At 36.0% G+C, this 15,394-nt stretch overlaps 1 protein-coding gene across 5 annotated transcripts in view; it reads left to right on the top strand.

The window, feature by feature from the left end:
- The window catches only part of RFX3 (regulatory factor X3), a 118,939-nt gene that overhangs the window by 58,515 nt on the left and 45,030 nt on the right, over positions 1-15,394 (top strand). For all 5 annotated transcript variants that reach the window (XM_033085588.2, XM_033085590.2, XM_033085591.2 and 2 more), the window contains exons 2-3: positions 798-922; positions 8,733-8,830. In XM_033085588.2, the coding sequence (XP_032941479.1) occupies positions 806-922; positions 8,733-8,830 (215 nt within the window). In that variant the 5' untranslated portion in view covers positions 798-805. The remainder of the gene's footprint in view (positions 1-797; positions 923-8,732; positions 8,831-15,394) is intronic.

Below are 15,394 nucleotides of genomic sequence, written 5' to 3'. Positions count from 1 at the left end.
TAAAAGACTGATTCACAATTTTGAATTAAATTTGGTTTGTCACCAGTCAATTGTATTGTCATTTTGGCTGTGCAAAATTGAGGAATCTGTTTTCATATCAATGTTTCATATGAAGGCATGTCATTCTTGCTTGTCTTTTTGATAAGTTTTGTCAGGGATTTTCTTTGATTCTTGATCCATTTCTTAATTCTACCCAAATTTTGTTGTTTCCTTTAAACATCAGGGCCATGATCATAGGCGCTTGTCTACCATTTATGTATTTCTAAATGGTTTCAGAGTCAAAAAGTTTCTTACTAATTGTTTTAATGCTTTATAAAATGTTTTTTTCACTTTGACTCATTAGATGCTTTTCAGTTTGCTTTCAGGAGTAGAGGCCATCATTCTGTGGCCTGCTTCAAGTTCAACTTTTAATTTGAATGTATAGAGATTTTAGTGTAATTCAGTTAGACACAGAAAAAATGGTTTAGAATGCTGACCAGTTATTTACAAGCTGAAAGAAGATCTGCTGCTGATTTTTCAGTTATTCCTAAAGTGACAAAGTTCAGATAAGTGATATGTTTCTTCCTATGTGAGCAAAATATATTTCAAATATAAGTAAGATTTAAGTAATATAAAACCCCATTTATACAAACTCGTGTGCTAGTAGGGGAAAAAATATTTGTGCTCATAACAAGACTGGTATTAGCTACTTCTAAAATATTAATAGAAATAAGGGACAAATTAGTGTGCTAATGTAAGTGGCAGAATAAAAACATTTATGCACTAACTTTTTGATTTTATATTTTAATTTTATTCAGAGATCACAATGCAGACATCAGAGACTGGGGCAGATACAGGTTCGACTGTGACTTTACAGACATCTGTGGCTGGCCAGGCAGCAGTGCCCACACAGGTAGTGCAGCAAGTACCAGTTCAGCAACAGGTACGTGGCTGTTAATTTTAAGAAGATTCCTAATAATAGTTCTTACAATATACAGTAATTTCACGACCATAAGGTGCATCGGACTATAGGGCGCACTTTTTTTTTGCAGCGAAGATCCACGCGGCGCGCAACAAAGTAACGAATTAGTAACTGAATTCCATGGAGTTTACTGACAGGTACACAATTTGGAAACATTTTTCACATCTCGGCATAGGCTTTCAAAGGCAGCCCCAGGCACCATGCCTGTGCAGTGGGCCCTGACACTCCGCCTGCCCCGGAGCCAGCGGGCACAGCTCGGTGCAGCCACGGGGCTGCCTCCCCCTTGCGACTCTGTGCTACCGCGGTGCTGTTCCCCCTCACGGCTCCACGGAGCCACTGTGCCGTTCCCTCACTCGACTCGGCGCTCCTACTGTGCTGTTCCCCCTCGTGGCTCTGCTGCCGCAGCCCCGTTGCCCACCCCTCGCTCACCGCAGCTCTGCTGCCGCCCACCCCTCGCTCGCCGTGGCGCTGCCACTACCCGCCCCTCACTCGCCACGGCGCAGCACTGCTGCCACCCTGCCGCCTGTCCCTCACTGGGCTGGGCGCCGCTGCTATGCTGCATGTCCCCCATGGCTCGGTGCTGCCACCATGCTGTTCTGCCTTGCGGCTCCGCAGTGCCGCCTATCCCTCGCGGCACCGTGGTGCCACCTCCCCCTCGCAGCACGGGGCTCCTGCGGCACGGGGCTCCCACAGTGCCGGGACTGCGGCGGCTCGGGGCATTCACAGCTCGCACTTCCGAGTTGGCAAATTTCTGAACTTTGTCCATTATATAAGGCTCACTGTACTATAAGGCGCACTTCCGGGTTTCAGGGGAAAATTTTAGTCAAAAGGGTGCGCCTTATAGTTGTGAAATTATTGTATTGAGGAATTTGGTTTTGTTCAAGACTGCTAAAGGAACTTTTGCTCTGCTTTTATCAATTTTGGTTTGATGGAATTCAAATAACCAGAGAAAACCAAGCTGTTTTCAGGATCTCTTCCTTAACTAGAGCATCTGACAAGCTCTGGTAGTACTCATACATGGTTCTAACTGTTATTTATTATATAATTCATGCAGTTGCTCACAGAAGTTTGCTTTATGTTGCTGAATATTTCCATTTTTCCTTTAAATAATGCATATGTTTCTGAAATTACTGACTATATAGTTTCTTCATCTGTTTGCATGTCCAAGTAAATGCAATACTAATGTAAATATGAAAAACACTGTTCTTTGCCCTTTTAGGCTTGACTGCCTGCAGATATATGCACGATGTCATGGAAGTTTTTGTGGTATGACAATCAATAACTCATAATGTAAATTTGCCAGGGAAGGAAGGTTTGTGTAGCAGCCAGGACAGTGCACTGTTCTGTTACATGAGGTGGTTATTCCTATGCAGCACTTACGAGCTTTATAAGAAATGGAGGCAGAAGAAAGCTGGGAGCTAAAAAGAAAAAGTATGGATGTAGAAAATGGGGACTGGTGAAACCCATGATGGCTGTCCAGGACTTCTCCAAAAGACACTGAAATTAGCTGTCTGTGTGGTGGGTATTCTGGATGACATCTGATGTTTTTCATCAAAATCTGACTTCCCATTTTTCAAAGCAATTATATGAGAACTAGATTTATTTTATTAAATAATGTCATTTGTGTCTCTGCTGGTACAGTATTTCTCTCTAAATTAAACTCTTCAGCATTTATTGAGTTCTTAAAATTACAGTGGATTTTTATACGTGTGTTTCACAGTCTTTGTTGCCCTAAGTGGGTAAAACTGTTCCTGATCACCTTTACGTACATCTCCTTTAGTACTGCTACTTCTGAGTATCACCTTGTATTGAATGCACCATCATTATATTGGATTGTTTTTCCCTGTGGACATAGTAAATTATTTCTGTCTGACTCTTAACACTGACTGTACAATCAGTATAATGTTTGAGAAAAGAAATCTAAAGGATCGGGGATTGAAGATCCAACAAAAATGTTGGGAAATCCAGTGCAGACAGTATTGCAGTGATTGAAACACATATGTATAGGAGATATGTGTAGAGAGAGATGATTAAATTGTAGGAATAGTGAGGAGGAAGGGAAGAGTGAAGATGTGAATATGGTATGCCAGCAGGAAATGTGATGAAGAATGTAGGCAGGGTAGGTAATTTCAACTGCAGGCTTGAAAAAGAAAGGAACAGCAAATATAAAAACAATCACTGTGTTGAGGAAATCACAAGTATGATTTGTCTTGGGGAATTACCTATGTATAGATTGCATTGGCCTAAAGTTAATATTGTCTTTATGTATGTTTGGTAGGATTGGGCTAATTTGCCTAAAGAAAATTAGGAGAAAGAGCTATTATAATGGCTATTTTAATAAAGACATTGTTTTGATGGCAAAAGGAGGACTTATTATTTCTCCGCATTTAAAGTTACCAGTGTTGAAAGCTGGAGAAAAGGTTTTAAACATATGTATATAAAGCGTGGTTTCTTTTCTTCTATGGTTTATAATGGACATGCTTAATGATTTCAGCTGTATCCAAATTACATGTGAATATTCAAATTTTGATTATATTATCTTGTGAATATACATTACTAAAAACATTGGGGCACTTCTGTGATTTTGTTAAATTCAAGGATACTGTAATACAAGTATCCAAGTGTATAGAACAATTTGATGCAAGATGATTTGCAGTAATTTATTAGTGCATTCTAGTGAATAATGCAATGTTAGGTAAATTTGTTTTTAATTAATATTAAAGAAATGTATAGTAGTTAATTTTTCTAGGGAGATTTCTGTTTCCCATGTTTCTATTCCAGTATGTACACCATATTTAAAAGACATCACTGGAATGCATTAATTTGGCGTTGATTTCGTGACATCATCTTTCTTTTATGCACACAAAATACACATTTTTTTTTCAAAATGAAATATTTTTGTCCTGAAGAGGAACAAGCTGAATAAGTGGAAGGGCAGACTCTTCAGCTGTGTTAGCACTCCGGCATCCTATCTCTTGAACAGTCAACAAAAGAGTAACTTTTAATATTTTTAGCTGAAACAAATCCCTAATTTCCATCTAGCTGGTATTAATATGCTGCTTATAAAAATCTGCTGTAGTGCTCCAAGAACAGGAACAATAATGGTACCATTAATGAAAACCTGGATTTTTCTTTTTGCAAAAGTGACTCTAGTGGCAGCTGGTTTCATGCAACACAGCAGAAGTCACTGTTGAGATGGGTAGAGGGGAATAAGTAGCAAAAAGCCACAACAGTAAGACCAAAAATGTGGGAGTGTAATTAAATTCTGTTTAAATAGCCTGAGGAGTTCTCTTAGTTTTCTGTTTCCTTGAATACATGGATTTTTCATTAATATATCATTGCTTTTTCAACAAGCTGTCTTCAACTCAGTGCAGTAAGCTTCTAAGGATTCAAAATTAAACTCACTTTTGAGTTTATGCCATGCAATATGGAAGAATTGGAGAAATAAAACTAAATATAAACTGTTTTATAAAAATACATCCATGCGTCTGAAGCTGGGCAAAGCATTTCTTCACAATCACTGAATTCAGTGGCTATCACATTCACAAAGCATTCTATCATTCATTAATTGGAGATGCAGACTTTTCCTAATCAAAATTGCTCTTAATGCAAAATCATGTTTAGCATATGAAACACATAATCATGAGCTGACATTAGCCATTATATAAATATGAATGTGCTTAGAATATTACAGCATGTGCTATTTATATGTTACTTGCCAAAAGTAATCCATACTAATGAAGGAAAAAATTATTTTTATCTCCAAGGACAGAAAATGTTGCACATCCAAGCTGTTTGCAAAGACGCAGTGGATAATTATATGTTCTTTTTAAAATGGAATTTAAAAATCCTTATATATATTGCTCTGTTGTTCTTGTCTTGCTTACTAGTACTTTGAACAGAAGCATTTTTTATTGGAAATCAAAGTTCACTCTTACATTTTAATTCATGCTTCAGTGTAATTTCAGCATTTCAGTGTGCTTTTATATGCTTTATTAACTTTCATAGATAAAATATTAGTTAGTCCCTCATTTATTCCTCTGAGGTAGTATAATTGAGAATACAATTTGTTTTTTGCCTTTTTTTTTTCCTTTTTCAACTAATAAATATAACTACACATGTATAATTGAATAAGTTTTCGTTCACCTCTTGTTGTCCTGCAACATTTCAGCTGCTTGCTTCTAATCCTGTTCCAGTTTTTTATTTCTGGCTAGAGTCACTGAAGCAAGAGGAGTGAAAGCTCTACTCTCTGACCTTATTTAAGTTAAAAATTGCTATACAAGTTTGTTGATTTTCTGTTTTCCAGCCAGACAATAATGAAAATTGCCATTACTAGTTCACCAGTTCACCCTAGAACATAGTTCTTAAACTTGCATACTGTTGCTCTTTAATAAATATTTTATTGTGTTTTCTAGTTTGAGCCCAGTTCATTTAATTATTGGAGTATGTTTTAATACAAGAAGATCAGTTAGGTTTAGGTCTCTGGAAAACACAAAGAGAATACTCAACAATTTCTGCTCTGCCCCAAAAACTACATGACTTAGCTGATACCACTCCTTTAATAGCTCAATAAAAGGTGAAAGGATAATGATAAATAAAACAGGTGAAGAAAAATGCCCCTTTTTGTCATATTTTCCAAAATTTTTTATGGTGCTTTGTTTTCTCCTAACCAACTTCCTTCAAATAATTTTGTTCATAGAGAGTAAATAAACGCATATCATTTCTTTATGTTGAAGATTAAAAAGAAAATTCAGAGGCACTAGATTTAATTCTTATTAAAGCATTAAAAATGAAATAAAATAGGAAATAAAATTAGTCTTGGAAATATCATCTAACAAAGATTTTCGTCTTAGCAGAGATTTCATATACCATCCTAAAGCCAGCCTAAAGGCTCCTTACTTATTTGTCATAGGTTGATAGGGAAAATATTTGCATCTAACCTTCCCCACCCTGTAGTTCTTAGTACACTGAAATACCATGTAGTGACTACACAGCTTCCTTTGGCAGGATAATGAATTTAACTGTAGCAGTACTGAGTTTCAGAGAAGCTGAAGCAAAGTAAGTTTTTTTGCAAATTGTTTTTTTACTGCATTGGAAAAAAAAATAATTCAGTGACCCTCTTTGTATTGATCTTCAGCATTAAAGAAAAACATTTTGATTTTCAAAAGTAGGTAAGATGTTTTAATATCACTGTAGTATATCCATTCTTAAATATTGGTTTAAAAATAAGTTACTTTCTATGCATAAACAGTCATGAAGTTTTCAGTAGTATTATGTATTAAGCTACTAAAGAACCTATATTTAAAAATTGCAGGAAAATTGAAATTAAGCAAACATTGATGCACTGTGTACACACTTTGTCCCTACAGTATCATCTCAGTTCTGACAGAAAGGTCTTGCACTGTGCTGAATTTGATGTTTTTGGAATGGGTAGCGGCTAGTAGTCAAGAATAATGGGAGGATATAATGCCTTGTATAGAAGGGGAACATGACCTCTCTGTTTTAATGATGTGTTTGTACACAATGCAGAGTTCCATTTTATCAGTATATGCAGGTTACAGGGAGAAAGTCATGTTTCTATTAACAGCAAAATAGTGTGGGTTATTTTTACTAGAAACTAAGCCATATTCAGTGTGTGTGAATAGGGAGCAAAGTGCATTTTGGGAGTAGTCGGGTGAGAACATGGAATTGATACTGACAACAGCATCATTTCGACAGTGTTTCCCCATCTGTGCTACTAAGAGAGAAAATGGGGCATATCCATTACACGTCAGGTGACAAGCTACTGGTTTTAAGAACAAAGCCCGTGTTCAAGATGTTTTCTCACAGCATAGGTCAAGTAGATCAGTTTGGTGTTCTGTAATAGACTGATCTACAATGACTCCCCTTCTCCCATTGATTGAAGGTCATAGAATTGACTCACCCAAAAGGAAGAAATATGCCTAGAGATGAACTTTAAAAATATCACAGTAAGTTGCATATATGTTTCACAATAAAGCACATACACATTTTGGCCAATTACTGCTTGAGAGGGTCGTTTTGTCAGAGTTTGGCAGATCTGAATATTGAGAGGTATAGATAAATAACAAGATTACAGGTCTTTCTTGCAGTGGATTTAGATCAATTTCATTCCATGAAATTATTATTTGAATTAATTGAAGTTATGAAGTCAAAGGTGATGGAAATAGAAATAATTTAATTTTGGAAGATGTTTCACAATACAGCTATTAATTTTTTTTTAATTCAGAGAATTTTCTAAGGTCTTAGTAATGTGCATAGTTTTGATTAGAGTTTTTTGTGTTTACTTTGAGAACAGAAACTTTCTGTTAAATAACTAAATATTGTTAGGAGAAGAAATGTACACAGTTGCCTTACCTTAATAATTAAGTAAACATCTTCAAAGTATACTTTCTAAAGTTGAAAAATTGTATTTTAGTTGTATTTCTGAATTCATGTAATGATTCATGCAGGAAATCAGGAAAATTTGGATTTTAATAGATATCTTAGCCATCATGTTTTGTCTCATTGTTAATGGACAGAAGCATCTGATTTTTCATCATAGCTGCATTCTAAACTTTGGCTGTTTTGTCTCTATTTCAGACTTTGGGTTCTAATGTTAATCTAAGGGAAGTTTTATGTGAAAATCTAGATTTTTATTTCAAAGTCAGAGTCACTATTATGAAAAAAATGGCTTACTTGCAGAACTTTTTAGATCACAACACAGGTGAAAGTATTAGATTAGGATATTTTTAAAGAGCTCTTGGAGGGGGTTCATCAAATGCATGAAACCTAGACTAAAGTAGCCTTATAACAATATGAGAAAAATATTCTCACCAAACATTAAATCTATTTACTAAATAAGTTCATAGATACTTTCTTGGTTCAATTCATTGGGTAAAATTTGTCAATCTGTCAAGTCTCTGTAAGTCCTTTAGCATGTTTTAGATTCTTGGATTCTTTGCTCTTGAACCAAAATGCGGCTTCTCTGAAAGATGGAAGGTGTAAAAGACGAAATTCTTTATCTTTACTGTGGCAGAAGACAAAAAATTAAGACTGAAGTGAAAATTTGCATAACCTGAAACATTCCTACAATAGTATATGAATCAAAGGAATTGATGAGTGACTGTCCTTAGCAATACATGGGATGATAACCATGTCTTACTGCCTCTTGTTGTTTTGTTTGTTGAAGTAAAGCAAGATTGTGTTGGAGTGTTTAATAGCTGATAATATTCTGGGAAAGTGGTTACTCAGGCTGGGGGTTTTGGCCCATAAGTGTACACTGTAAAAGAAATCTTGTATCACTGTGATTTGACTCCAGTTAATAAAGAGCTGAAGCATCTTAATGAGAACATTTATTTCTAAACTTACTGCAACATATTTGAGCTATGATTTTATGTCTCGTACTATTTAGGACTTAAATGGAATAAGAAAAAGCATAAATGTATTGTAATTATACTTTCTTCTATAGTAATTGTAATTCTTCAGCTTGGTGCAAAGCAAAGTTACACTTCATCTCATCTTTGTGCTCTCCAGTTAGTTATGTCTTTGGCCCTGGAGATATGTATGCTTCATGAGTGTGTATCTTCAGTGTTACGGCACCGTTTACCAAACCTACAGCACAAATATTGTGTAAGAATACTAGTTTTCTTTGCTAGTCCTGTGATATACCTTAAGTAATGTTGAGTACAGAGATATCCCAAATTGTTTAGAAGCCACTGGAGCATTGGTACTTCCTTATGATATCCCAAACTTCTGGTTTTCTTGTTTTCAGGTACAGCAAGTACAGACTGTGCAACAGGTACAGCATGTCTACCCAGCCCAGGTTCAGTACGTGGAGGGAAGTGACACAGTCTACACTAATGGAGCTATGTAAGTTGGAAAATGGTTAGAATTTTAATGTTCATTAAAATGTGAAGTTAAATACATATTTTCAGTTAGATTCTATTGACTACTGTATATTAAATTGGAAAGAAAAATTATTTAATTACAGTTCTTGTGTCAAAATAGTTTTTGGATGACAATATGAATTGACACTATTTTTTTTATTAAAGCAGAAGTTTTATGTAAGTAGAATTGTTTGATTGTTTTAGTTGTACCCATATGGCATAGTGTTGTTTAAAAAACTATCTTCTAGGTCATGGATATGTTCTGTCTGAAAGACATATTGTAAAACTCCTGTCTTCAGGACAAAAGGCAGGGCCTTCTATCTTCCTGGTTGCAGTCCTAGTGGCAAATGAAGGAGAGGTGCGGCAGCTGTAGTTACTATCTAAAGAAAGTCGTAATATAATTTCATTCCTGTGTTTCACAAGATGAGATCATCTTTTGTTTTTCAAAGGAACAAGGAAAAACAGAGGAGGGAAATTTTGCTGCTTCTGTAACATCTTTTTTCACATGATTGTGCATTTCCTGCTTTCTTGAACAAGCTTTTTCATCACCAAGATTTTTCTTCAATACACAAGCTAAGAAAGACTAAGAAAAAAAATCGAGTTTTGATCTGTTCTCTGGACCTTACCAGTCTAGTAACAGACTTGAAGCTACACCATTTTTCAAATTGGCTCAAACTTCAAAGTAGACTATGTTGCTTCTCAAAGTCATTTTTTTATTTATCCTTTTTACTTTCTAACTGGCTTTATGAAGAAGTAGAATTTAGAAAGCATTTTATTATCTGAAGATACTTATGTATTGATGGTAATTCAAAAGCAATTCAAAAGAGTACAGTAATTTCACAATTATAAGCCGCACCGGATTATAAGACACACTTTTGTGCAACAAAGTAACCAATTTGTAACAATCACACGATCGCGGGTTTTACTGGCAGATGCTCAATTAGCGACCACTGCTCCCCCCATGGTGCCGGCAGGAGCCAAGCCCACCTTCCCCTTGGCCAGGGTGGCAGCGGGACGGAGCCCAACCAAGCCTTCCCCCGGGCTGGGGTGCCGGCGGGATGGAGCCAAGCCCGACTTCCCCTGTGCTGTGCTGCCTGCAGGAGCCCACCTCCCCCTGCCACGCAACAGAGTAACCAATTTATAACAATCACATGATCATGTGTTTTTCTGGCAGGTGCTCAATTCGCAAGCTCAGCTCAGCTTGCAGCTCACACTTCCGCATTGGGAAATTTCTGAACTTTGTTCATATATTAGCCGCTCCGGAATATAAACCGCACTTCCGAGTTTGGACCAAAATTGTAGTCAAAATGGTGTGGCTTATAATCGTGAAATTACTGTAATATTATTTGGATTCGGAGATTTAGGACGCTAACACTGACAATGTTCTTTGGTCATTTCTACTAGCACATTTTGATTTATTAATTTTATATGTACTGTCTTCTCTGGTTTTTTTCTCACTTGTAAATCCTAAACAATGTATTTTAAATATGCATTAGACTTCTCTATTGTACTGATTTTGTCTGAGATAGATTAATTTTTTTCCCAGTAACTAGTTCATGACTGTGTTTCAGACTTGTGCTACAAATGGCATTGATACTAACTACTGTGAAGAAAGTAACTCTACCCCAGCCAAAGCCAGCACATAGATACAGCAGCATAACATAATTTGTGACCATGATAGCCTCCAAAAGATGTTCATTCTTACATAAGCTATTTTTCAAGTTTCTTTTCCATTCATTACTTTTAAATTCATTTGTGTGCTGTTGGGACTTCTGGCAGTGTATAAAAAGTGTATTACACTATTGATTACAGTCCAAGAGAAAAATAGAAGCAGATGTGACTGCTTGGCATGAACCTTCAGGTTTCTTTAATTTTATTGTATTCCCGTATCTGTATCCCTCTGTCAGTTCATGCAAAATCAGTTAATAGGATATAGAAGAAGAAAGCTCTTCTTAGCATGGGAGCCAAATCTAGATTGTTTTTCCTTCCTACAAAGAAGATTTTACCTATGCTGTTGTGAGCAACAATGTAATAGACAGGTAGTTTTTGTTCAAGCCTTACAGGAAGATTAGCCTTTCTAAAGATTGTAATTTCATTAGCAGAGAACATGTGAATGTGTTTCTAGTCAGACTTTTTAAAGATTCTGTATAGTGAAGCACATTTTCCATGTGCTTTTGTTTATCAGATTTTGAGTAGTCTTCCCATGATTATGTGCTTGATATATTTTATGATAAATCAAAATCTTAATTCTAATACATAATCAGAGATGGGTTTGTTCCATAATCTATCAAGCAACAGTACTACTCTAGCAATGGAATGAGAAGTCTGAAAATCATAGTCAGGGTGAAGACATTAATTCATAGGGGAATCTCTGGAATAAATTATCACAGCATGCCTGATAAAAGACTTCACTCTTCACTCTGCTCTCATGAGACCCCACCTGGACTGCTGTGTTCACTTCTGGGTTCCTCAGCAATTAGAAAGACATGGACCTGTTAGCACTGGAGCCCCTCTCTTATGAGGACAGATGAGAACAGACTAAGAGGCTTTATTGTGATTTCCATTACTTGAAAAAGACAAAGAAAATGGCAGGAGAGGGACTTCTTACACAGGCAGATAATGATAGGCTAAAGGGGCAATGGTTTTAAACTAAGAGAGGAGAGATTTAGATTAGATTGCATCAGATATTATGAAGAAGTTCTTGGCTCAGAGGGTGGTGAGAAAGGTCGTCCAGAAAAGTTGTGGGTACCCCATCCCTGGCAGTGTTTAAGAGCAGGTTGGATGGAGCTTTGAGTAACCTGAACTAGTGGAAGGTGTCCCTGCCCATGGCAGGGGGAGTTGGACTAGAAGATCCTTAAGGTAGGTCCCTTCTGACCTGAACCATGCTACAATTCTGCAAAATAATTGTTCTTTATTTTAAGATACAATGCTTGCAAACTAGCGCTGATTTAAATCCATGTACTATAGCAGTAAAGGATGCAGTTGAAATATATATCAGGAAAAAGTTGTTTCATTCTTTGAATTATAAAAGTAAGAAGTTTGTCAGGTTTCACAGTCTTTGTTAAGTGTAACTGTTGTATTCCTATAATTAATAATATTATTAATAATTATTAATGATTTTTAATAATTATTAATAATTATAATATTCCCACACATTTTATATTGTAATTTGTCCACACTTAGAAGTTATTTGGTTTTATTATAATTGGAGGGAATATAACAATAAAAGGGGTATAGCCCACAACTTGTCATATACGTTGCATGATATAAGAATATGTGTCTTTAGTTAACAGCAGATTTGCTTGTGAAGCATGTCACTCTATCCTGAAACAAAAGTGCATTGTTGCAATGCCATGTACAGGCTTACCTGGCTGTTCAGAAAATATTAAGACTAATATTGCTGTACCTATGTTAGGAAGTCAATTGGTTCCACATATTAGAAGTGAACTTTATTCTTACAAGTTGTAGCACATGAATAAAAGATAACCACTTACCTCGTAGTTCTGATGCGGCAAAGAGAGTTTTAATTTGCTGGGATTGTGCAAGAATTGCTACTACTGTTGCATCCAAACAACATTCTTCACCAACTTGTACAACAATTTGTGGTGTTTATGTTGGCAAAATACACCGTTTAAGCAAACCCAAGAATTTGCTATTACCCTAATTGAAATCTTAATGGTTAAATAAAGTAATTATTATCAATATAGTTACAGTTGTAATCTTCGTACTAGTTTCTAGTACCTATCCCTTTTTCTGTGGCATCATCCTTTTCCTTTTACTACCCTTATGCACACTAAGGTGAATGGCACCTCTCTGAGCTACAGAGAATTTCAGCAATTTACCACTAACACAGGTGTTACGTGTGGACAATGTATGATGGGTGGTGAGGGCAACCCTATAGTGTGTCCACTTGGAGCTATTTTTAATATGTTCTAGCATAGTCTGCACTTTATCTGTTCTTCACTGGTTTCCATTTCCATTGTTTATTTGAATTTGTTTTTTGTGGTCTGTTTTTTGTCAGAATGGATACTTTTTGAATACTGTTATGTCAGCTCATGATCCTCTTTGCTACAGTTTTGATTTAGGGTGACAGATTGTTTATTGTGTACAGAACAGCTGTTTGATATTGTCTGTTAGACATTACAATGCCTCAGCATTTTAATTATAGATTTCATACCATACAATATTAGAAAGCTAAGCTAAAATGGAAACAGATGAAGTAACATTTATCTAATTGTTCAGTAATCACTGCTAGAACAAAACTCTAGACTAAGACAGAGAAGCCTAGAAAAAGAGAGCCTGAAAAGCCCAGTTTCTGAGGTCTTGCAGATTGAGTACATGCTCTTTGACGTGTTCCTAACAGTGGCAATGCTGTATTTCTTGGACTATAAGGTCTGCTGTACTTTATCAGAATTTTGGAAATCTGTAATTAATGTTTCCTTAACTGTCTAAAATACAGATCCTTAGAATAAAATTTATTGAATTGCACCTTTGTTTTCATTTACTATACTCCCTGGTTTGCAGGGTTTTCTGTAGTTGTGCATTGTGTGCGCTTTTATTGCATTGTTTTCAGGTGGAAAATGGTCTTGGACTGAATGTTGAAGATCTCGTTCTTTTTTATGGCTAACAAATGCCTCTCTAATATAATTTAATGGTTGTATCATGGTCTGTTGTGCTTGTCTCAGGGTGTATGACACTTCCTTTTCTTCCCTTTGCTTAGGATACATCACCTCCAGAATCTGCCTGTGATAAGGTCTTACCTCCATATTAGACAAAGAATTCTGTTCATTCTGATTTCTGTGAAGCTCACTATTAGCTTAAGGACCACAGAATTATCCTAAAAACTTAAAGGATTTTGAGGATATTGTTCTGGCATGAAAGCATTTCTTGATTTAGAGGTGTTCTAAGGTTGAACACTGATAGATAGTAGTCAATGGATCAGGTATTTATATAGAATCTGATGATAGGTGCAGATGGGATTAAATTATTTACAATGTGTGCATGTGCACACTGAAAACTAAGGGAGGACAAGAACAAGTTTACTCATTCTGTGACATTGTTTTTATTTTCCTCCTTTTTTCAGAATGTCAGTGTCTTTGAAAAGACAAAAGTGTCTGTAAAAGTTTGGCTCAGTAACGTTATATTAAAGCCTGTAATGTAGGGTAAGATATTGCAATTGATTTGCATGGTAATGCTGAGGCTTACTCAATGTAGAAAGTAATTATTTTCTGTTTTCATGTGCAGAAAAAAAAGTATTTTAAACAACTTTATACCACAACTCCAACTCTTTTATTTCTAATGATGTATTTTGTAAATCAAAATGTATATAAACAAGCAATGAGGCATAATAGGAAATGCCTTTAATTATTGTACCTTGCAATGCTAGTCCAAATTTTGCTGGTACTGTTAATTTCTGATGTGGGATCTTAACATCAGGCTTCTAGGTTCTAGGTTTAACATCAGGTTCTAGGCTTGCTTAATCTGAATTGAATTCACACAGTGCCTGACTTTCTGTTGCTTGCTCTCAGGGTAAAGATGATCTACTTAGCACAGCTTTCTGGAAACAAGGATTCTGCAGCCTAACTACTTAGATTTTAAATTTACTTGTAACTGATAAGCTTTCCAATACCACATTCTAGTAAGCATCAAACTTTGCAGTGTTTCAGTAGTAGGAACTGTCAGGTTCTGAAGCCTTCCTGCTATCTCAAGCAGGAGTTAATCATCAATGTGTTCTCATAAAGAGCACAAAAACTTAGAGATTACTCCCTGTACAATTTTATATGCAGCTGTTAAAGGAGAGAAGAGCTAGGAATGCTTTTGCAACCTTTGCAGTCAGAAGGAGCTGACTATGATATGTGTCAGGCTATTTGAGAAGGTATAACGTACCTGTGCTACAAGTACTGTGGAGAAGTAGATCACTTTGTTATTTTCCTCTTTGCTGAAACTTTTTTTTAAAGGGTGGTGTTACCATGTGTAATGACCTTAAAATATTCAAGTGTGCTTTCTAAAAATATCATTTCCCAAAACTGCTTTTTAAAACATAATCTTATACAGCTGCATTTTTAATTTCCAGATTGACTAATTTTGGTTAAATGAAATGTCTCTTTGCTAAATTGCAATTATTTTTGCATGTAATAATAATAGTTTCATCTCACTTTTAAGTACACAGTTGATCTCGGTTGTGAAAGTTTTGGTAAATCGTCTCCAATGATCAGGTGTTCTAGAAAAGCCTGCTAGTTGTTGGGCCAAATGGAAGAGTGTGTGAATTTTTGAATCAGACCCATTGATGTGTCCCATTGATACACTGGTACAGAGTGCTCTTATAAGCAGAAATAGGTGCTCTGTTGCAATCATTCCTTATTTAGACACTATGTGTGATATAGAGGTCTACAGATGATATATATAAGATATACAGATATACCTAAACAAGATAAAAACAAACAAGTATTTTGTCTCCTATTCCATACCAAGTCTGCAACTTTGTTTTCTTTGAAGGAGAAGTTTGAAGCATTCTCTAGGATTTGCATTCCTTCCAATATTCAGTTCC

The sequence above is a fragment of the Catharus ustulatus genome, chromosome Z (assembly GCF_009819885.2).
Source record: "Catharus ustulatus isolate bCatUst1 chromosome Z, bCatUst1.pri.v2, whole genome shotgun sequence".
NCBI lineage: Eukaryota > Metazoa > Chordata > Aves > Passeriformes > Turdidae > Catharus > Catharus ustulatus.
This window is presented reverse-complemented; position numbering and strand designations above follow the sequence as displayed.